At 40.8% G+C, this 19,934-nt stretch overlaps 1 protein-coding gene across 5 annotated transcripts in view; it reads right to left on the bottom strand.

Moving 5' to 3' along the window:
• The window catches only part of DLC1 (DLC1 Rho GTPase activating protein), a 514,129-nt gene that overhangs the window by 161,967 nt on the left and 332,228 nt on the right, over nucleotides 1-19,934 (bottom strand). Inside the window, exon 1 of one of the 5 annotated variants that reach the window (XM_061404348.1) lies at nucleotides 17,370-17,573. The exons of 3 other annotated variants lie outside the window; for them this stretch is intronic. In XM_061404348.1, coding sequence (XP_061260332.1) covers nucleotides 17,370-17,508 — 139 coding nt within the window. In that variant the 5' untranslated portion in view covers nucleotides 17,509-17,573. Of the gene's footprint in view, nucleotides 1-17,369; nucleotides 17,574-19,934 lie in introns of those variants that run through there. One more of the 5 variants, XM_061404352.1, reaches the window with a different exon arrangement.

The following is a 19,934-nucleotide window of genomic DNA, read 5'->3' as shown; positions in this document are numbered from 1 at the left end:
TAACAGGCATATCATTCTAAAGCATGATGCTTTGCTTACAAAAGACATCTTTAAATAAAGTATTGCTATTTTACTCATTTAACAGAGAAGAATAAAAAAAATAAAATCTACACTTATTTTTGAAAAATTAATGCTTCTGCCATTTGAGGATAATTATCCACCATTTGAGGAAAGACTTGCTTTTCAGTGACATTTGTCCCTGGGACTTCCCTGGCAGTCCAGTGGTTAGGACTCTGTGCTTCCAATACAAGAGGCTCAGGTTTGATCCCTCGTCAGGGAAGTAAGATTCTACATGCTGCATGGAATGGCAAAAAAAAAAAAAAAAAGTTTGTCCCTTATGCCTGGTTTTCACACTTATTCCAGGGACCCCTTGGTTCTCATGGAAGCCTTCAGGGGAATCTTTTTTTAATTTTGGTGAAGAGGAGCTATTTCTTCAGAAAAGGCAATGGCACCCCACTCCAGTACTCTTGCCTGGAAAATCCCATAGATGGAGGAGCCTGGTGGGCTGCAGTCCATGGAGTCGCTAAGAGTCAGACACGACTGAGTGACTTCACTTTCACTTTTGACTTTCATGCATCGGAGAAGGAAATGGCAGCCCACTCCAGTGTTCTTGCCTGGAGAATCCCAGGGACGGGGAAGCCTGGTGGGCTGCTGTCTATGAGGTCGCACAGAGTCGGACACGACTGAAGTGACTTAGCAGCAGCAGCAGCAGGTATTTCTTAATACAGGTTATTGTGAGAATATTATTTCTGAGTCACAGTTTCTGCTTCCTCTAATTCTGGGATAGATTTTCCCTCCATTTTCTATCCTCATTACCTACCTAAGTTGCACAAGTGCAACAGCTCAGTCGCTCAGTTACATCCAACTCTTTGTGACCCCATGGACTGTAGCCCACGAGGCTCCACCTTCCATGGAATTTTCCAGGCAAGAATACTGGACTGGGGTGCCATTCCTACTCCAGGGGATCTTCCTGACCCAGGCATTGAACCCATGTCTCCTGCACTGGTAGGCAGATTCTTTACCACTGAGCCACCTGGGAAGCCCTTAAGCTAGATTTGTACCCAAATATAGACCCAGAATAGGCATAAATGAACTTGACATTTATTGTCACCTTTAAGCAGATATTTAATTACATTTTAATTAAAAAATTAAAATGAAAAATATTATTATTTATAAGCTTCATTCCAACCCTATTTATCTAATTTTTGCTTAATTCTATTAATAACTTAAAAAACCCTTCATGATATACTTATATATGATATATACATATAAAAATGTACATATGTATATGACTATATATATAAGAACACATACATTTATATGTACTCATACATATTGATATATATAAATTTGACTTTGTTAATATCTTATACTATTTATATTTTTGTGTTTTTTTTAAAGTAAATATTCTACGAGTTTTACAGCACTTGAAAAATTCTCTTCTATTGAGATATTGGGTATTCTTCTATATCATTGGTGGGTGAACAATACATGAACACCCACCACAGTCTGAACAGTTTGGCCATATAAGATGTGCATAACTTACTAAGAAATCCCATCCTTACAAGAATTACCCTGTCACAGAGAAACTTCTACACATATGTACAGAGAGGTATAAACAATAGTATTCATTCCTAATAGCAGATGCTTGAAAAAGTGCATAACTGAAAACAAACTAAATGCCTTTCAACAGAAGGATGACTAAGTAAAATACAGCATATTCATAAAATAAATAATAAGAACAAATGATCTTTTAAGTTTCAACATGAATAAAATAATTCTCAAGGAAAACCTATACAGAATATTTTTTGACATAAATCTCAGCAGTATTTTTTTGGAACTGCCTCTAAAAGCAAAAATAAATGGGACCTAATTAAACTCAAAAGCTTTTGCATAGCAAAGGAAACCATCGACAAAACAAAAAACAACATACTGAATGGGAGAAAATATTTGCAAATAATATGAGTGATAAAGGATTAATAGTCAACATAAATAAACAGTTCATACAATTCAACATCAAAACAAAAACCAAAACCAAGCAATATGATTAAAAAATAGGTAGAATACCTGAATAGACATTGTGCCAAAGAGGAAATGTAGAGAGCCAACAGGCACATGAAAAGATGCTCAACACTGCTAATCATCAGGGAAATGCAAATCGAAATCACAATGAGATATCACTTCACACCTTCAGAACAGCTATCATCAAAAGAACATAAATAACGAATGTTGGTGAGGATGTAGAGAAAAGGAAGCTCTTACATACAGAGTTGGTGGGAATGTAAACTGGTACAGCCACTGTGGAAAAGAATATGGAGGTTTCTCAAAACACTGAAAACAGAAATACCATATGACTTAATTCCAGTCCTGGGTATGTATCAAAAAAGAACAAAAACAGTAATTCAAAAAGATACAGGCATCCCAGTGTTTACAGCAGCATTATTTATAATTGTCAAGATGAGGAAGCAACCTCAGTGTCCATCAACAGATAAATGGATAAAGAAGCTATTCAGCCATAAGAAAGAATGAAATGTTGCCATTTGCAAACAACATGGATGATCCTGGAAGGTATTATGCTAAGTGAAATAAGTCAGAGAAAGACAAACACTATGATATCACTTATATATGGAATAAAAAAATGCACAACAAACTAGTGAAAATAACAACAACAACAACAAAACAGACTAAAGAAAGACTAGTAGTTACCAGTGGGGAGTCGAAATAAAGGGATAGGGTAGCAAGATGTACAAACTATTAAGTATAAAATAAGCTTCAAGGATATATCGTATAACACAGAGAATACAGTCACAATTTTATAATAACTATAAACTAAGTACAACCTTTAAAAATTGTGACTCACTATATTGTGTGCTCAGTTGCTCAGTCAAGTCTGACCCTTTGCAGCTCCATGGACTGTGGCCCACCAGGCTCCTCCATGGAACTTTCCAGGCAAGAATACTGGAGTGGGGTGTCATTCCCTACTCCAGGGGATCTTCCCCACCCAGGAATCGAACTCACATCTCTTGAGTCTCCTGCAGTGGCAGAAGGATTCCTTACCATGTGCCACCTGAGAAGCCCATATAATATTGAACAAAAACTAAACATCAATAAAATGCTTAATTTATAAAAATATACTCAAAAATATAATTCTGAGCAAGATGACTTACAGAATGATATCTGCAGTATGGTCCCACTTAAAAATTTTAAATGTACAAAACAATACTTAGCACTGTTCTGGGTTACTTACATATATAATAAGAGTGCAAAACCATTATGGGAAGGATTGAATCCCAAGTTCAGGACTAGAATGTCAGGGGGAGTTGGGGAGGAAATGGGAGGGAATGGGATTCAGGAGGGGCACACAGTAATTTTAAATTAAAAATTTTGAGACAGTAATTTTAATGTTTTATTACTTAAGTTAGTGGTTGATACATGGGGTTTTTTTGTGTGTATGTCAAACACTTAAAATGATAATCTTGCCATTAGTTAATTGATAACATATCTACAGATGTTTTTGGACAAAATATTTTTGGAAGGCAAAGGTACTGATTTCAAATGTTACCTGAACTGTATTGAATCAAAAAAACAGCGAGCATGTTATGAAAACAGCAACTTAAGCCACATGAGACACTGTGATCAAATGTCCCAGGGTAAGACTGCATGGACCATTAGCTAAAGCAACATCACCTTCATTTTACAAAAGCAATTAGTACATGCTTCAGTCTTCAAAGTGAGCAAGGATTACCTACTCTTAAAAAGTTATTAAAAGCACTTGGCTTTTGACCCTTAGAGCTCACTGGGTCCAAAGAATGGGTTAGCTTTTTTCCATTGTAATAAAAATTACAAAATGCCATTTTCCTAGACTCTGTTTAAAAACAGAGATGTTACGTAAGTTATTGTGATTCAAAAGCACGCACTTTTATGTAAGTGCATGTAAGAAGAGTGGATAGCTCATGTCATGGTGTTTCATTAATCAGTTAAAATACTTTAAGTCCAGGTAGGGACAAGAATATGGAACAAGGACAGGAGAGTAAGCACACACCGGACAGATTATGAATTCTGACCTAATTCCACTTGTAGCTCATTTTCAGTGCAAACTGGATAAAGAAAAAGCAGACAGTCACAAAATCGGCTGGAGTCAGGGTCCGTGTGGGTTGATAGGGGGGTTAATGAGGATGAAAGGCCATGAAGGTTCACTCCGGGAATACTTCATGGGCAAAGTGGGAGTCATGCTCAGGGTCACAGAAATAAAAACATTTTCTGCGAACTGAGCTCACAAGAATGGGAACCTGGAATGCGTGTGGCGGTGGCTGAGAAGATGGGTGCGCTGTTGTGACCCATTCATTCTGGTGTGATCAGTGAGCAGGGGTTTACCCTCACCTCCCTGTTAAAGCCCTTTCCAGATGCCGTCTTTTTATTTTCCTTTCTTTCTTTAAAAAATATTAAGTGTTTATTTTTTCCCATTTCCCAGCTTATTAACACTTGGCTAATCCTTGGGGTTTGTGCAGTGTGGCTGGTCACAAACTGCTGTTATTGGCTTAAATAGGGCAAAGGGGCATTTACAATAGATTTTCAGCCTGCACTTTGAAATCACTTTTCTGAGGTTTAACCTCCATGTTTATCTTCAGTTGTGCAAAGATTATGCTGTGGCAAAGAGCTCTGTCTGGCTGGAAACACAGCCTGGGTTCTAAGTCATCAATTTATACAAAGGATCACTGAAAGACTGAAAGAAATCTTTCTCTTCTTTTCTTACCCTAGCCAAAAAAAAAAAAAAAGGAAAGAAGAAAGAAAGAAGCTTAATATTATGCACAAGATGCTGTACACAAATTGGGATTCATTACTGAATGTACATTTCACAAATGCACAGTGTAATCCTACGTGTAACATTCCCAGTGCTGTTCTCATCCTATTGCTATCGAGGCCACCTGCATGCAAAGAACACAAATAAGGCAGACTCCTTGGGTTGTCTTGTCACACCTCTACATTTTTCATCCTGGTGCTCCCAGCTGCACACAGGTTTTGCTGGCATTTGGTTGAATGTGGTCTGTAGCCCTAGCATAAAAGAAAGGGCCTCAGTTTTTCCCTGGGACAGTATTCCACTCTGGTGTGTGCTCAGTCGTTCAGTCGTGTCTGACTCTTTGTGACCCCATGGACTGTAGCCCACCAGGCTCCTCTGTCCATGGGATCCCCAGGCAAGAATACTGGTTCGGGTTGCCACTTCCTTCTCCAGAGGATCTTCCTGACCCAGGAATCAAACCCAAGTCTCTTGGGTCTCCTGCGTTGGCAAGCAGATTCTTGACCACTGTGCCACCTGGAATGGTGCCGGCTCTTAAGTAAGCCCTCTGCAGAGTTCCTATCAATCAATAACACTTAGAGTAAGGAAATCTACCCAGGTGAACCAAGACTTGAGGAGGCCTGGTACCACTGGCTTTGGTCCTATCACTCCCTTCCCGCCCCACTGGCTTATCATCTCATTTGTTCACCCAGAGCCACACATGAGTCAGTGTGCATATGCTCATTTCATTTGGCTGGAATTCACTAAATGAAATTCTAGCTTCTTGTAATAGCACAAAGGAGAGATGTTCCTATTGCAGTCTGAAAGTACATGCTCAAACTTGTTTTCATCGGTGAAAAATTATAGTCCAAAGACTGACTCATCTGAGGTGAAAAACAATATGTGTGATGATATCCTTTACAACCTGAGATGGGCTTCATTTTCAAAAGTTTTATTTTAAATATAGCATATCGTAAAGGTATATGAGGAATGTCCTTACTCATCCAGTTTAGCTCTCTTTTTTTTTTTTTGCCAGATGTTTATGTTGGTGAGAAACCAATAACACTGTCTAGACCTCTAGGATATAGTAATCAAGCATGAATGGAAAACATTCAGAGGTCACACTTCAATCTGGACCTACAACATCCTGCTATTCAAAACCAGATTAGAGATGATGGCTCATGATAAACGGAACCACACCGAATGCTGAGTCAGTGATTTGAAAGTTGTCTGCAAAAAACTAAATATGTCACCAAAATTCTACAAGATAAAACAAAGTCTAGACATCATTAAAGGAGCTGAATCTCTGCCCCTACTCCAGGCTGTTAACAACCAGATGCTACGTTGTGACTTTTACAGCAGCATCCTGTAAATCAGAGAGCCTTAGTCTGTTTTTGAAGAGAGGTTCCCTGAAGTCTTGGCTTCCTGAGGGATGTACGTGTGTGTGCTGAGTGTGCGTGTATGTATGTACACAACTGCCTAGAGGTGTTCATACTAATAATAAATCTCTTAAAGAGACACAGAGAGAAAAGTGATTTGTGGTGTCAGGATACTTAGAGATGACCAAGCAAGATTTCAGCCGGCAAAATATGCTGTGTTTTTTGCTATGTCCTGGTGATTTCTGTTGTCGAGAGGTTGTTAATTAGTTTTTCATTAATAGTGTTTCAGTTCTTGACTGAAATAATTTACTGATTGGAGATTCTTGCAGTACAGGATCAAAACTGACACTGAATTCAACACAAAGATATTTTTACTAATCAAATAAAGAGGAGACTGGATATCTTGGCAAATCGTAAAAACAGCCTCTGTTCTCTCCACCTCTTGGTTGCTACTCTCAAGCCCTTACTGAACTTTCGACTGGGAATACATTTGTGTTATACTGAATGCAAGATGTGGGTCAATGACTGTCTCAAAAAAGGGCAAACCTTACTGCTTCCAGCCTATACTGGGGCAAAATTGTGCTGGGATACTTTACGTTCTTATTTTTATTCTTTGGAGGAAGCAAACAGATGAATCCATTCAGTTACTAGTGTGAGGGTTTTTTTCCAGTGTTGAGGAATACCCGTATAACTTATCTGGCTGAACATATCAATGCTATTGTGAAAAAAATTTTCAATGTGAAACCCCTGTATTTATCATCCTCTGAGCACACATGCACGCGTGTGCATGCGCGTATGCGTGCGCACACACACACACACACATCACTGCTGTCACATCCCCATAGTGACATAGAGGCTCTTCTCTGCAATGATTCAAATGTTTTCATTTCCATGTGCAATAATGGAAAAGTGATCATTTATGAGTTGAAAAGCTAGTTATCTCAAAGAAATTTTCACTTATAAATCATGTTTATTGGGATACAAATGAGCATGACTCTACCAAAGTACAGAAAAACCAGTAATGAAATAGTCTGGACATCCTTTTGTTATAATGTACTTGGGTCAGTAGTCAGTTCCTACTGTAGATAGACAGGAGAGAGAAAGAGGGAGGAAGGGGAGGAAGAAGAAAGGGAAAGAGGGAGGGAAAGAAGAAATGAGGGAAGAGAAAAGGAGGGAAGCAAGGGGGAAGGACAGATACTGATTGGCTCAGCAAGTGCCTTATGGGATCCGTCAAACCATGCCCTAGAGGCTAGTTTTCTCTGTAGGTTACTTTTTTTCCCTGCCAACCAGAATCTATGGAAGTCTAGGGACAGTTTTTAATTTATGCTGTATATTTTCTAGCAGCTAGGATTACAGTCTGGAGAAGGCAATGGCACCCCACTCCAGTACTCTTGCCTGGAAAATCCCATGGATGGAGGAGCCTAGTAGGCTGCAGTCCATGGGGTCACTAAGAGTTGGACACGACTGAGCGACTTCACTTTCACTTTTGACTTTCATGCATTGGAGAAGGAAATGGTAACCCACTCCAGTGTTCTTGCCTGGAGAATCCCAGGGATGGGGGAGCCTGGTGGGCTGCCGTCTATGGGGTCGCACAGAGTCAGACACGACTGAAGTGACTTAGCAGCAGTAGCAGCAGCATTACAGTCAGTGCACAATCAATATTAGCTAATTAGTAGCTAGTACAAGGTTATGCCCATGCAATGCAAAAACCCTCTGCTTCAGTGGATGCTCTGTCTGCCTTCTTGGTTGTACAGCATCCGAGCCACATCTCACATTTTCTCTAAGACCCCTTATTTGAAAACAAAATGTTCAGCTTTAAAAACTTTCTTGCTTTCTTTCATCCTTTGGCTTCTCTACCTGGAAATACTAAGATGCCACAATTAGCTGGATTCTTTGGAATATATTAGAGAAGTCACTTCTAAGAGAAAATGAGGCCATGATAGGTGAACTTACTTTCAGTACTCAAAATATGCTCTAATTAAAATGTGGAAGCTGTTAAAAGCAGTATTAATTCAAAGTCATACCTTCTTTGGTAATTTTCTCACTGATTTAAACTCTGCATTTGATAGATAACTAATGTTCAAATTATTGTTTCTCTAATTTTAAAATTACTGAAAGCAATCTAGAATGTCACTGATCTGAAATGAACTAGAATTTTTTGAGCTCATTATATATATACGAGAATACAGAATTGCTTCACTATAATTATGTGTGTGTGTGTGTGTGTGTGTGTGTGAGTTGTTCAACTGTATCTGACTCTTTGTGATCCTATGAACTGTAGCCCACCAGGCTCTTCTGTCCATGGAATTCTCCAGGAAAGAATACTGGAGCAGGTACCCATTCCCTTCTCCAGGGGATCTTCCCGATTCAGGGATCAAACCTGGGTCTCCGGTACTGCAGGTGGATTCTTTACTGTTTGAGCCAATAGGGAAGCCCCCATGATTACAGACTTGACCCTCAAATTCTATTACCTCAAGTATTTTTCTGTTCAGAGTATGATACAACGTTGGTGACTGGTAAACATTTAAGAATATAATAATTATGCTGTATTTTTGAGGTATAATAATTATGTCATATTTTAATATAACTCATCCATCATTATCTTTCTTTTCTTTTAAAAATCCAAAATAGGAACATCTCTTTTAAAGTTATTATGGGAAGAAAAAATGTCCTTACTTCCAGTTTGGTTCCATGAGAAATTCTGTGAAATAACAAAAGATTTTGAAAAATCAATTTTAAGTCTATAGCCCATGTATGTTGAGATCTGAGATCAATCTCATCAATAAACTAAAATATTTAAAACACAATCTCCAAGTTTAGTTCATTCTGAATTCTGAATCAGTCAAAAGCACCCTGTTTTAGATAGTGACATATTTTCAACTTTAGTACATTTCAACTTTGTAAAAAAGTCAGTATCTCATCTTAAAGAAATGGTTAAAGCTATGATCTCATAGCACTTTGGAGGTATCGAGTCTTTGTTCCATGAAGAGAATGGCTAGTTCATCAGGGAAGATGCACTAATTTGTCCGATCCTCTGCAGAGAGGGTCTCCCCTTGCTCCATCGGGTTGTCCACTGATGGCCTGATTTACTGATTTACATTTATAGGTTACTCTGCTCATGAGAGGAGTTGGGCTCGCTGGGATGCACGGATCAGTTTAAACTGATGTTTCTCAACCTTTATGCTCATGTTCCATCCCTCCCACCTGTGCATGATTTCTCTATCTTCAGCATCTTGGAGGATGCAGTTTACACTATGGAAACAATAAACGGATCGTGTGTATCTTTAAAAACTACATGTGCTCTTTCCAATACTGCCCCTTCCAAGTGTGTCTTTTCTCATCCCCTTGAGAGTCATTGGTTTAAAGATCAAATCAGTGACGAGTTTTAGACCTCTCTCAATGTCAAGAGTGGAGAAGGCAATGGCACCCCACTCCAGTACTCTTGCCTGGAAAATCCCATGGATGGAGGAGCCTGGAAGGCTGCAGTCCATGGGGTTGCTGAGGGTCGGATATCACTGAGCGACTTCACTTTCACTTTTCACTTTCATGCATTGGAGAAGGAAATGGCAACCCACTCCAGTGTTCTTGCCTGGAGCATCCCAGGGATGCGGGAGCCTGGTGGGCTGCCATCTATGGGGTCGCACAGAATCGGACACGACTGAAGTGACTTAGAGACATTGCACAGTTCTTCCTTAAGAAAATGGGGTTCATGTTGCCCATGCCAGGTCCCTCTTAAATTCAAAGGTAGAATTCAGATGTGATGTTCATGGCTGGTGGTTAAGGACTGTGTCTGTCTTGTTAGTTATCTGGTGCTTAGCACAACATTTTGCATATGATAGATTCTCAATACATATTTGTGATATTAATTAATGATGATAGCATATTTGGATGTTTCTGATTTTTGTCTATGGACATTCATTAATGGATTTTTAAGGTACTGCCAAAAATACCCTAGCTTAAATGGGAATAAAAATAGTACTACATACCTCTGAGGATCATTTTTAAGATTAAAGCACTTGGTAAACACTCAAATAACAACTTAGTTATTGTTATTATATTATTTGTCATAAAGAATCCATCCAATGATAATAACCACCTCAGGCTGGGTGCCATATTTAGTTCATATTACAAAAAAAATTAGTTCATACTAGCTGCTTTGTCTTTGACGACTGCCTGAGGAATATAACAGTAGTCCTGTAGTTGCTAGTTTGATTATTAAAGGGATGAGTAACTTTGTTTTTTTCCATGGTTAGGTCTTCATCAATAATTCCAGGAAAATGACTCAAAAATATCAGTGGCTGTTCACAAGCAATGTGGGACAAGCACAGAAGGATCAATATGAACACATCATCATTACAAGTAAATAGCCCCAACACATGCCTTGTGAACAGCATATCTTCTTTCTTCAAGAATGGCCTATTATTATTAAGTGACAGGAACAAGAAATTGAAAAACACATAAAAGGCAAGCTTGACTTCAATCTACTCCTTAATCATTCCTCTAGAATAGAGCTCCTCCAGTGGAATGTTCTTTTAAATCCAGTTTTGGTTTCCTGATACAGATTCTGATGCTTAGGCAGACCTATCACTAATATGAAACAGTCACTCAGTTGTGTCCGACTCTTTGCAACTCCATGGACTACAGCCCACCAGGCTCCTCTGCCCATGGAATTCTCCAGGCAAGAATACTGGAGTGGGTAGCCATTCCCTTCTCCAGGAAATCTTTCCAACCCAGGGATCAAATCAAGGTTTCCTGAACTGCAGGCAGACTCTTTACAGATTGAGCCATCAGGGAAGCCGCTAGGGAAGTCACAAATATAACCCTTCTATTAAGCCCCTGACTTTGAACACATCTCATGATTGTAATTATAATGACCTTTGGCAAACTGTGCTGACTGTTCATACATACTATTTTATGCCATTCTTTTCTGGAGAGACATACTATTTTAGGTGAAGAAAGTTACAGAAGTTTCACTCCAGAAAGGGAGGCGTGAGAACTATCCCTTTCAAGTGGCAGCCTTGATGTTGAGCATACTTTTTCCTACTTCAGAGCTGGCCCACGTGCTTGGATCTCGCCTGCTGGTGCTGCTGCTCTTTCCCATGTTTGGCTCCAACTATCTAGCAATTTTCAAAGCAGGTTCCAACTCGTTTGGGAAGACTCTCAGATATTGTATAATATATCTAGCCTGACAAACTCATATGCAAAGACTAGTGTGTGAAAACAGTTATTCTCTAATCAATTCTTTTTGGATTTCAACCCAGGTTCTGTAAAAGTCACTTTCGTTAGAGTCTTCTTTGTTTTGCACCACAGGTACAGAAGTACATCCCATGTTCCATTCAAATGTTACATTTTCTTTTCATTTCCTTAGGACTGATGAACTCCTTTTGCCCAAAAGACTTAGGCAAAAGTTGAGGTGTCACCCTATAGGGGTGAAGCTTCCTTGCAAGTAGAGCACAAGGAAACGGGAAGTTATACCAACCAAAAGCTGACAGAGGGTTTACTTATGCCAATGACTTTTCTGAGGACTTTGCGTAGTAACTCACATGATCCTTAAAACAATTTATGGCATAGATACTATTTTCATCCCTTTTTAAATTGGTGAGGAACAGACTTGCCCAAAGTTACCCAGGCAGTCTGATAGCACAGCCAGCTCGCTCAGTAACTGTATATTTCCTCTCATTCAAGTTGGTCTCAACATCAGAATGCTTCTTTTTTTTTTTTTTAAACTGAAATAGTAATATCTAATTTAATACACGCTCATATCCACCCTTCAGAAGGTGACCGTGTCTCATGAAGCACTATTAATGGTTGTCTCTCAGGCCCTTTGAAATGTTCCATAGTGCTGCATTCTTCTAGAGAAGTCTTTGTTTACTGGAGGAGCCTGCATAGTTTGAGGCATACATCACTCCTGGTTAAAAGACATTCTATTTGCCCTTACTTGCTTTTCACAGTGAACCAATGAGTAGAAAAGAGTTCACAGGAGTCAGTGTTTGTGGTTGCCTGTCATGGGAAATGGGCCAGAATTCTTGATGCCCTACCAAATTCAGAGCCAATATACTGCACCGTGTGTCAAGCATTCTTTTTTACTGGTGAAGTGGAGACTTGGTCAGCTGAAATGTAAAAATCTACTTTCCAAAAGATAGAGGATGCTGAACATCCAACAAAGTATCCCCGGGGGTGGGGAGGGGGACTCTAACCTAACATAGATATCTGAAGCATTTATTCTATGCCTATTGAATCTCACTGCTGCTGCTGCTGCTAAGTCGCTTCAGTCGTGTCTGACTCTGTGCGACCCCATAGACGGCAGCCCACCAGGCTCTGCCATCCCTGGGATTCTCCGGGCAAAGAACACTGGAGTAGGTTGCCATTGCCTTCTCCATTGTGTGAAAGTGAAAAGTGAAAGTGAAGTCGCTCAGTCAAGCCCAACTTGTAGTGACCCCATGGACTGCAGCCCACCAGGCTCCTCCATCCATGGGATTTTCTAGGCAAGAGTACTGGAGTGGCTTGCCATTGCCTTCTCCGGGGATCTCACTGAGACTGGTCTAAATTTTATTAATTTCTTCATAGGCAATTCGGTTCCTCCTCTCTTTAATGTTTAGCCATGGAACTAGTGACATGTGTTCATAACAGTTTGCAGTATTTAGGTTTTTTCCCCTTATGTCATCTTTCCCTAAAAGAATAGACTGAATACTTTTAAAAATCAGTATGTCTTACACTGTAGAAATTGTTCTTATTTTGTGTGTGTGTGCTTAGTTGCTCAGTTGTGTCCGGCTCTTTGCAACCCCATGGACTGGGGACCCCATGGACTGAGCCTACCAGGCTCCTCTGTCCTTGGGATTCTGCAGGAAAGAATACTGGAGTGGGTTGCCATGCCCTCCTCCAGGGGATCTTTCCAACCCAGGAATCGAACTAGGGTCTCCTGCATTGCAGGTGGATTCTCTACCAACTGAGCTACCAGGGAAGCCCTGTTCTTATCTTATTACAGGTTAAATAAGAGCTAACATTTTATTGCTTTTTGGTTAATTTCTTCAGTCCACTTTCCAAATTGATGAAAGATACTTCACATATGTCCTCTGGATTTTGCCTTACTTTCAGTCTCTCTGTGTCTTCATCTTAATTTTTTTTTTTAATTTCCTTAGAGGGCATCCTGTTGGTGCATCAGTTTAAACTTGTTAGCGGATCTTTGTGAAATATACATCAAAGGATTCCAGCCATCTCATGTACGATAGCCTAGCATCTCAGGCAATAAGAATTTTTGACTGAAAGTATCTGAAAGCCATGGTAAGCATTAAGCAGGTATTTTTAATTTAGGGTCTTTGGAGAGAATTCAAGGTGTCCATGAACTTGGAGGGGGAAATAACATTTTTATTGTCACTAAATGTAATTGAGATGTAGCATTTTTTTGAATTATGAATGTTGACAAATTGACACCATTCCACACACAGTGGTACTAGTGTCCCTGTGACTTCATCACCAGTGGAAGTGAGACTCTTCCAAACCACATTACAGTTATCACAAAATATCATTTACACTCATCCTTCCTCGATAGTTACGGCAGATGTCACATCCACTCCAGATCACACACAACTGCAGTTCTGTCCACAGATGTTCATGGGACGCTGCTGGCCCCATTCAGCCACTAAACAGGAAAGCTGAAGATCTGCATGTTGCCACCTAGATACGGATGTTGTTGCCCAGGATTTCCTCTCTCTGATGGTTGGTGACAAGGAGACGAATTAAGGATGGCTGTTCAGTTTAATGCTATTAATTATGGCTGCAGTAACAAACTGCACACCCACATCTTTTAAAAACATCAAATTTGTATTTAATTCCCTATGTTGAATCCCATGGACAGAGAAACCTGGTGGGCTACAGCCCATAGGGTCTCAAAGAGTTGGACACGACTGAAGTGACGTAGCACCTGTTTTGAACACATTATCCTGTTATAGAATTCATTCATGTTATAGTGCCATATTATAAATTTTGGGTTTGAACACCTTGATCCCTATATTTCATTCTAATTGGTTTCTGCTATAATTCTATACATTTTATTTATATATTAAAAATATTATTCTGAGAAGTGAGTTCAGAGGTTTCACCAGAATGCTAAAGAGATCCACTGGCACAAAAATGTGAAGTCCTACATGAAAGGATTAAGGGGCAACAGGTTTTTCAGGAATGAAATGCTCCCCAGAGCCAAGATGTCACTGAGCCTAAGGGGAAGAGTGGCAAGGACACAGCACACACGTAAGACCGATGCAAATTTGTCCAGAGAAGGGCTGTCAGCCCCATCTGTCACTCACTGTTAACCTCAAAGTTCTAATTCCCCGAAAACACAATGCCGTCCTATGCTTTTAGGAAAGAAAAGAGACTGAGAATAATGGCTGCAGAGGGGACGGGAGTAAGAGAAGCCCTGTGGGCTGTGGTTGTGCAGAACCAGCAATTACATATAAAGGAGGATGCAATTAAGACAGTCTGTTCTGTCCTTCCTCACGACCTGTCAGTCTTTCACTAGCAGCCAGCAACAATTCTTTCGTTTATGTAAGCCTGTGGATCCTTAAAAATAACAGATGGAATTTGTTTTATACATAAGAGAGTTAAGGGGAGGAGAGGTAAATGATGGTTTGCGTATATAACACCATTTGGAGTAGAAGAACTAGGAGCTTCTAAGTTATGTAGTGCGTCTGTGCATGCATGCGCATATGTGTGTGAGAGAGAGAAAAACAGAGACCTACATTGATTGAGAGAGAAGATACCTAACAAGGAAACTTTAAACTCTGTCCCATGGCCAAACACTCCAGTCAGGGGAAACCTCTGAAAGAAACTGAAATCTCAGATTAGTGTTTGAGAAACTTGGTGAAAGTCATCAAGGTAACGACCATCATGGAAATAACATTCCAGGTACTATTAACAGAAGTTATTTCCCTCCAGAGGCTTCCAAACACGTTTCACCTGTCACCTCATTAACTTCACAACATAAGAGAAGTGGGCGGTTTGGATTTTCTACTGCCCTCCATTCTGCAAGAGAGGGCAAAGTAGCGTGATGTAGAATAAAGACTGGATTTGATGTTTAGAGAAGTGGCTTTTTGTGGATAATTAACAGCTAATATTTAGCCTTTGGCCAGTGGGATGGGGGTGCAGAGGAGACATTTGAGGGAAAGCATAGAAGTGTCCTGAGGTCTGGATGTGCACCAAATAGGTCTCCACTTGACTGAGCTATGAGCCAAGCAGGAGAGAGGACACAGAAAGAGTCCAAGTCCCCAGCAATCGCAGTCAGCTATGGTAGCCAAAGTCTGTTCTTGTTCAAGTATCATATCTGGCTATTCCACTGTGTAAATCACCAAAGAGGTTCATATTTGTCTTAGAGAACCCTTACAATATAAAGAATTTCTTCCTTCAGTAGACCTAAAGCTAAAGTCCCACTTGCTGTTAGAGCTGGGGAAATGTTTAATTTTTATCACATGTAAAAAGTAACTATTTTTCTCCACGAGGTCTTCATGAGGTGCTATATTTTGGACTCCATACAGACCATTAATATATAACAGACAAATGACAAAGCAGAGACAATAACTTTCTAGGGATAATATCCTCATTCTAAGAGACCAACAGCTGTCAAAAGCTCTTCATTTATGAAAATACAAGAGGAGGTCCGGGAAGCAAGACTGTATGAATCAACCTCTAGTTTCAAATTAGAGCACCAAGCTACAATAAAATATTTTTGTGTTATTTTTAATAAGGCATGATTTGTGAAATCTTTCCACTTGGGACAAAGGATTTGTCAAGAAAAGCAACAGTGAAGGGACTGTTTTTTTAAAGAGCCAATCAATAGAGTCATGAATTTTACACTCCCATATCTTATGTCTTAAACTTCTTTTGGCCAACTGGAAATTATCATTACAAAAATCTACTTTAAAAAAATCTTACTATAAAGTTGGATTTCTTCAAGGTATCATATTTTACTCTAAAGCCGCAATAAAATTATTAAATTTAAAATGGTTTACTCTTTCTTCACTACCTTATGGTAGACTTGACATTGTTTACTCTTTTCCAGTCCTGAGCAGCATTATTTAGTTTAACAGAGAGAAAGATTTTCGTGGGCATTTGAGACAAATTTACAGCCTACAATGATAAGTAACTGCCAGGTTATCTTCTTAATCTGCTTTATCACAATCACAAACCTTAACTTTCACCTCTTCAAGTCATGTCAGGACAATTAGGTCAAAGTCAAAGGGCCTTTTATCAAGAACACATAGCACAGAAACCTGGATTGACACTTGGAGGCCACATCCAATATTTTTAACCATTGAGAACTTCATTTACTCTATGGAAAAACAATTGGATTAACCAAGAAGGTTAAGAAAACATAATCTTTGACCCATCCATGCAAATAGCAGAAGTATACAGACTTGGAGAGCAAACAAGCAGCCATTAAACACTATTGGTGCGTCTTCCCTGGATGCAGAGAGGTTTTGTTTTTTATTGTGAGAAGCTATTTTTTACATCAATTTATGAATATTCTTAACACCACAATCAGGCAGAGGTTCCCTTTTCCTTAACATACCCTTTCAAACAGTCTGCCATTCTGTCTCTGTCACATGAACCCTAGAACGTTTGAACTGCACACTGTATTTATGTTTTATTATATTTCAAACGCCTGCCTCCAGCATATCTGACACCCTCTTGGAACTCAGAGCAGCCCCAGGCTGCCAGAGGAAATACCAGCAGGCTTTCACTGGGCTGCATAGATGACTGCCCTGCCACCCAGCCTCCCAGGCCCCTCTCTGCATAGGCCAGGCCACCTCACCAGACCAGCTCCACAGCCGACCCTCCCCGGCCCATCTGACCTCGGTGCTTTTGCCTGGTGGTGTTCATCACCACTGATTTCCTGACATTTGAAAGGTCCTTGCTTTTGTTTTCAAGGTTAAAAAAAAAAAAAAAAAACAAAACACAACCTACAAAACCTCTCATGAAACCTTATCTAGAAATAATCAGACCAGAAACCAGAGAGGCACTGGAGTTTCAAAAAAAAAAAAAAAAAAATCACTCCGGAAAAGCTAAACCTCAGAACAAGGGAGACTGAAATCCTTGCCATGACAGTGACGAACTTCACCCCGTTGATGAGCTCATGCATGATCCGAGTTAATAACTGTGCCTGTATATTTAATTGTTTTCCTTTTCAGACCTCTCGTCCTCGCCCGCCCCTCTTCGCCTCTCACCTGCCAGCCGCCTGTCTCGGGTGTTTTTCCAAATGACATCCAGGGCTCTGGCCGTGGAGTCTCGGATGTGATCACTGAAGGACCTCCGGAGAGGGGCTCTCAGGGGCCGCGCCATCACGTGGGCCTCGGAGTCCCCCATCCGCCGCGGCCGCAGCGGACTTCAGCGCAGCCCCGGCGCGGCAACCCTCCCGCGGGGCGCGCTCCTGCGGCGGTCCCTCCCCGGCTGCGGGCGGTCGCCGTGCGAGGCGGCCGGGGTGCGTGCGCGCCGGGCCCGGGGGCGAGCGAGCCGCGCGCGAGCCCCGCGCCCTCAAGGGCCTGGCATTGCGGCTGGGCTCGCGCCGCGGCCCGGGGAGCGCCGACTGCAGGCGGCCGCCTGGCCCCGCGCCAGGTCCGCGCGGCTGCCACATCTGGAAAGGCTTACAAGTGAGCCAGCGACACCCGCGCGCAGCTCTCGGGCTGCCTTCGTGGCTGTCTAGATGATTTTGGCTTCCTGTGTGATCCAGTAACCTGACTTGGCAGAGCTCGGCTGTTGGTCTAGGCAATAACGTGTCCCCCTGCCCTGCCAGGCCGGGTACCCTTGCGTGTTTTGAAGGAAAGGCCGGGCAGGAGGCAGAAAAGGGACGGAGGGAGAGGAGGGGTGGGCAGGTGGGGCTGTCTTCCATCTTCATGGCTAATTCTCACTCACATTTGTGTTTTATTAACTCATGTGTGTTTCTTCATTAGGCTGTTTATGAGACAGAAAGTCCAGCCTTTAGTTGTGGTTGTGGGAAGGAGCTAGGGCTGTAGCGAACATTCTTCAGATCAATCTAGATTCCCTCTAGGAAACAGACACCTGCGTTTTAAAGCGAAATATTAATCAGCTCCTCGTATTTCCCCTCTAACTATGCTTCTACTTACAGCCAGTGGTTTCATCAGATAATTCTAGGTTTTACCCTTAAATAAGGATCAGATGTCCCCTGGTTTTGTGAATCTTTTGGCTCCCACTAAGCAAACTTCATCATTGTAATTGCACATCAAAAACTCTGCCCAAAAGAACTTAAAAAATAAATAGTGCCAAGCACCATGAAATAAAAATATGAGCCAACTGCTTCTTTTACAAGATATGTTTTTGAGTTTCTAAAATGCCAAGTAAATCTATTTCTCTGCCAATGAGTTTGGCTAATTTTCGGCCTTTCAGTGCGTTAATAATCCTGTCTTTTTTTCACTGTTCCCTAAATCCAATCTTAAAACTTCCAGCCTTTGGCATGGAGGCTTAATACTGGCATCAGATAGTATCTAAGAGCTAATTTATAACTTTTCAAAATTACAAGATGCTGTAAAAGCACTTAGTAAATCGCAAGGCATGATGCAAATGCTAATTATTATTGTAATTATTTTTGTACATGAAATCATTTTCAACCCGTGCTGATCCTGAATCTCCAAATTTCTGTAGTGTGCATCCTCTTTCCCATCACCTTTGACAACTGAATTATACAAAGGGTGAGAATTAAATTAGTGTAGTTATGCTCACGAGTTACAACTAATACTAGTACTACTGCTTATCAGTAACTCATGTGTCCTAAATTTACTGTTTCCAGAGTGCTCATGCCCTTGAGTCCCTTCAAACTGAGAATGTGCTCCTTGGTAGATACCACTTTGCTTTATCACTGGGCTGAGCATAGATGAGGAGTCAGTACCAACTGCTGAGGCATGTAGACTTCTGTGCCTGTGGGGGACAATCCTAAGGGAATATTCTCCATAAAAATCTCAAGAAATTGGACTGCCTAATGTCTGGTTCCCTTTTAAAACAAAGTACCAAAAGTCTGTGTGTGTGTGTGTCCTTCAAAGAAACCTGGGCACTTTGAACCCAGTTTACTCATTTACTGGTCAGATGGAACAGAACAGGTCTACGTGGACACTTTTTGCAGAGGAGCAGCATGAAGCAACCATAGCATAAGCAGGGAACCACACCCTGTGCTAGGCATGGGGAAGCGGAAGATAAATGGGACCCTGGCTGTGTCTTGGAGGAGGGAAAAAATCACACTGACTCACAAATGATTTCAAAATAGTGTGATTAGTTCTATGATTGAAGCATGTGCCAAGAACCACCGAGAAGGAAAAGGTAGCCTGCACTCCTCACTCCTGTTAGGCACGGACTTCATCTAAATTTCTAGAACTATGACAGAGTCAGGGACGTACAGTCATTTCTAGCACAGATATCAACAACTGATAGTCTGAGTCATGCAAAGAGACCGACTACAAAGGCACAAAGCTCTTCTCTACCCAAACACAGAAAGGAAGGGGAGCAAAAGAGAGGACATAGTATTTACTGAGTACCTATGATGTATCACAGGCTCTCTTAGCACTGGCTATAGACCCACGTATATAGACCACTGCTGTTATACAGACTACTATCAGTGTTACTTTGTCCTCTTTATTGATGAGGAAGCTGAAGCACAGAGACAAATGTTTTGAGAAAGGTCAGATAGTAACTGGCAGATCCAGGATTCACACCCAGTGCTGTCTGCGTCCAAAACTCATTAGCCTCCCAATCAATTTTAATGGTCAGAAACAAATAATAGTGAT

Source organism: Bos javanicus, chromosome 27 (genome assembly GCF_032452875.1).
Source record: "Bos javanicus breed banteng chromosome 27, ARS-OSU_banteng_1.0, whole genome shotgun sequence".
Classification (NCBI taxonomy): domain Eukaryota; kingdom Metazoa; phylum Chordata; class Mammalia; order Artiodactyla; family Bovidae; genus Bos; species Bos javanicus.
This window is presented reverse-complemented; position numbering and strand designations above follow the sequence as displayed.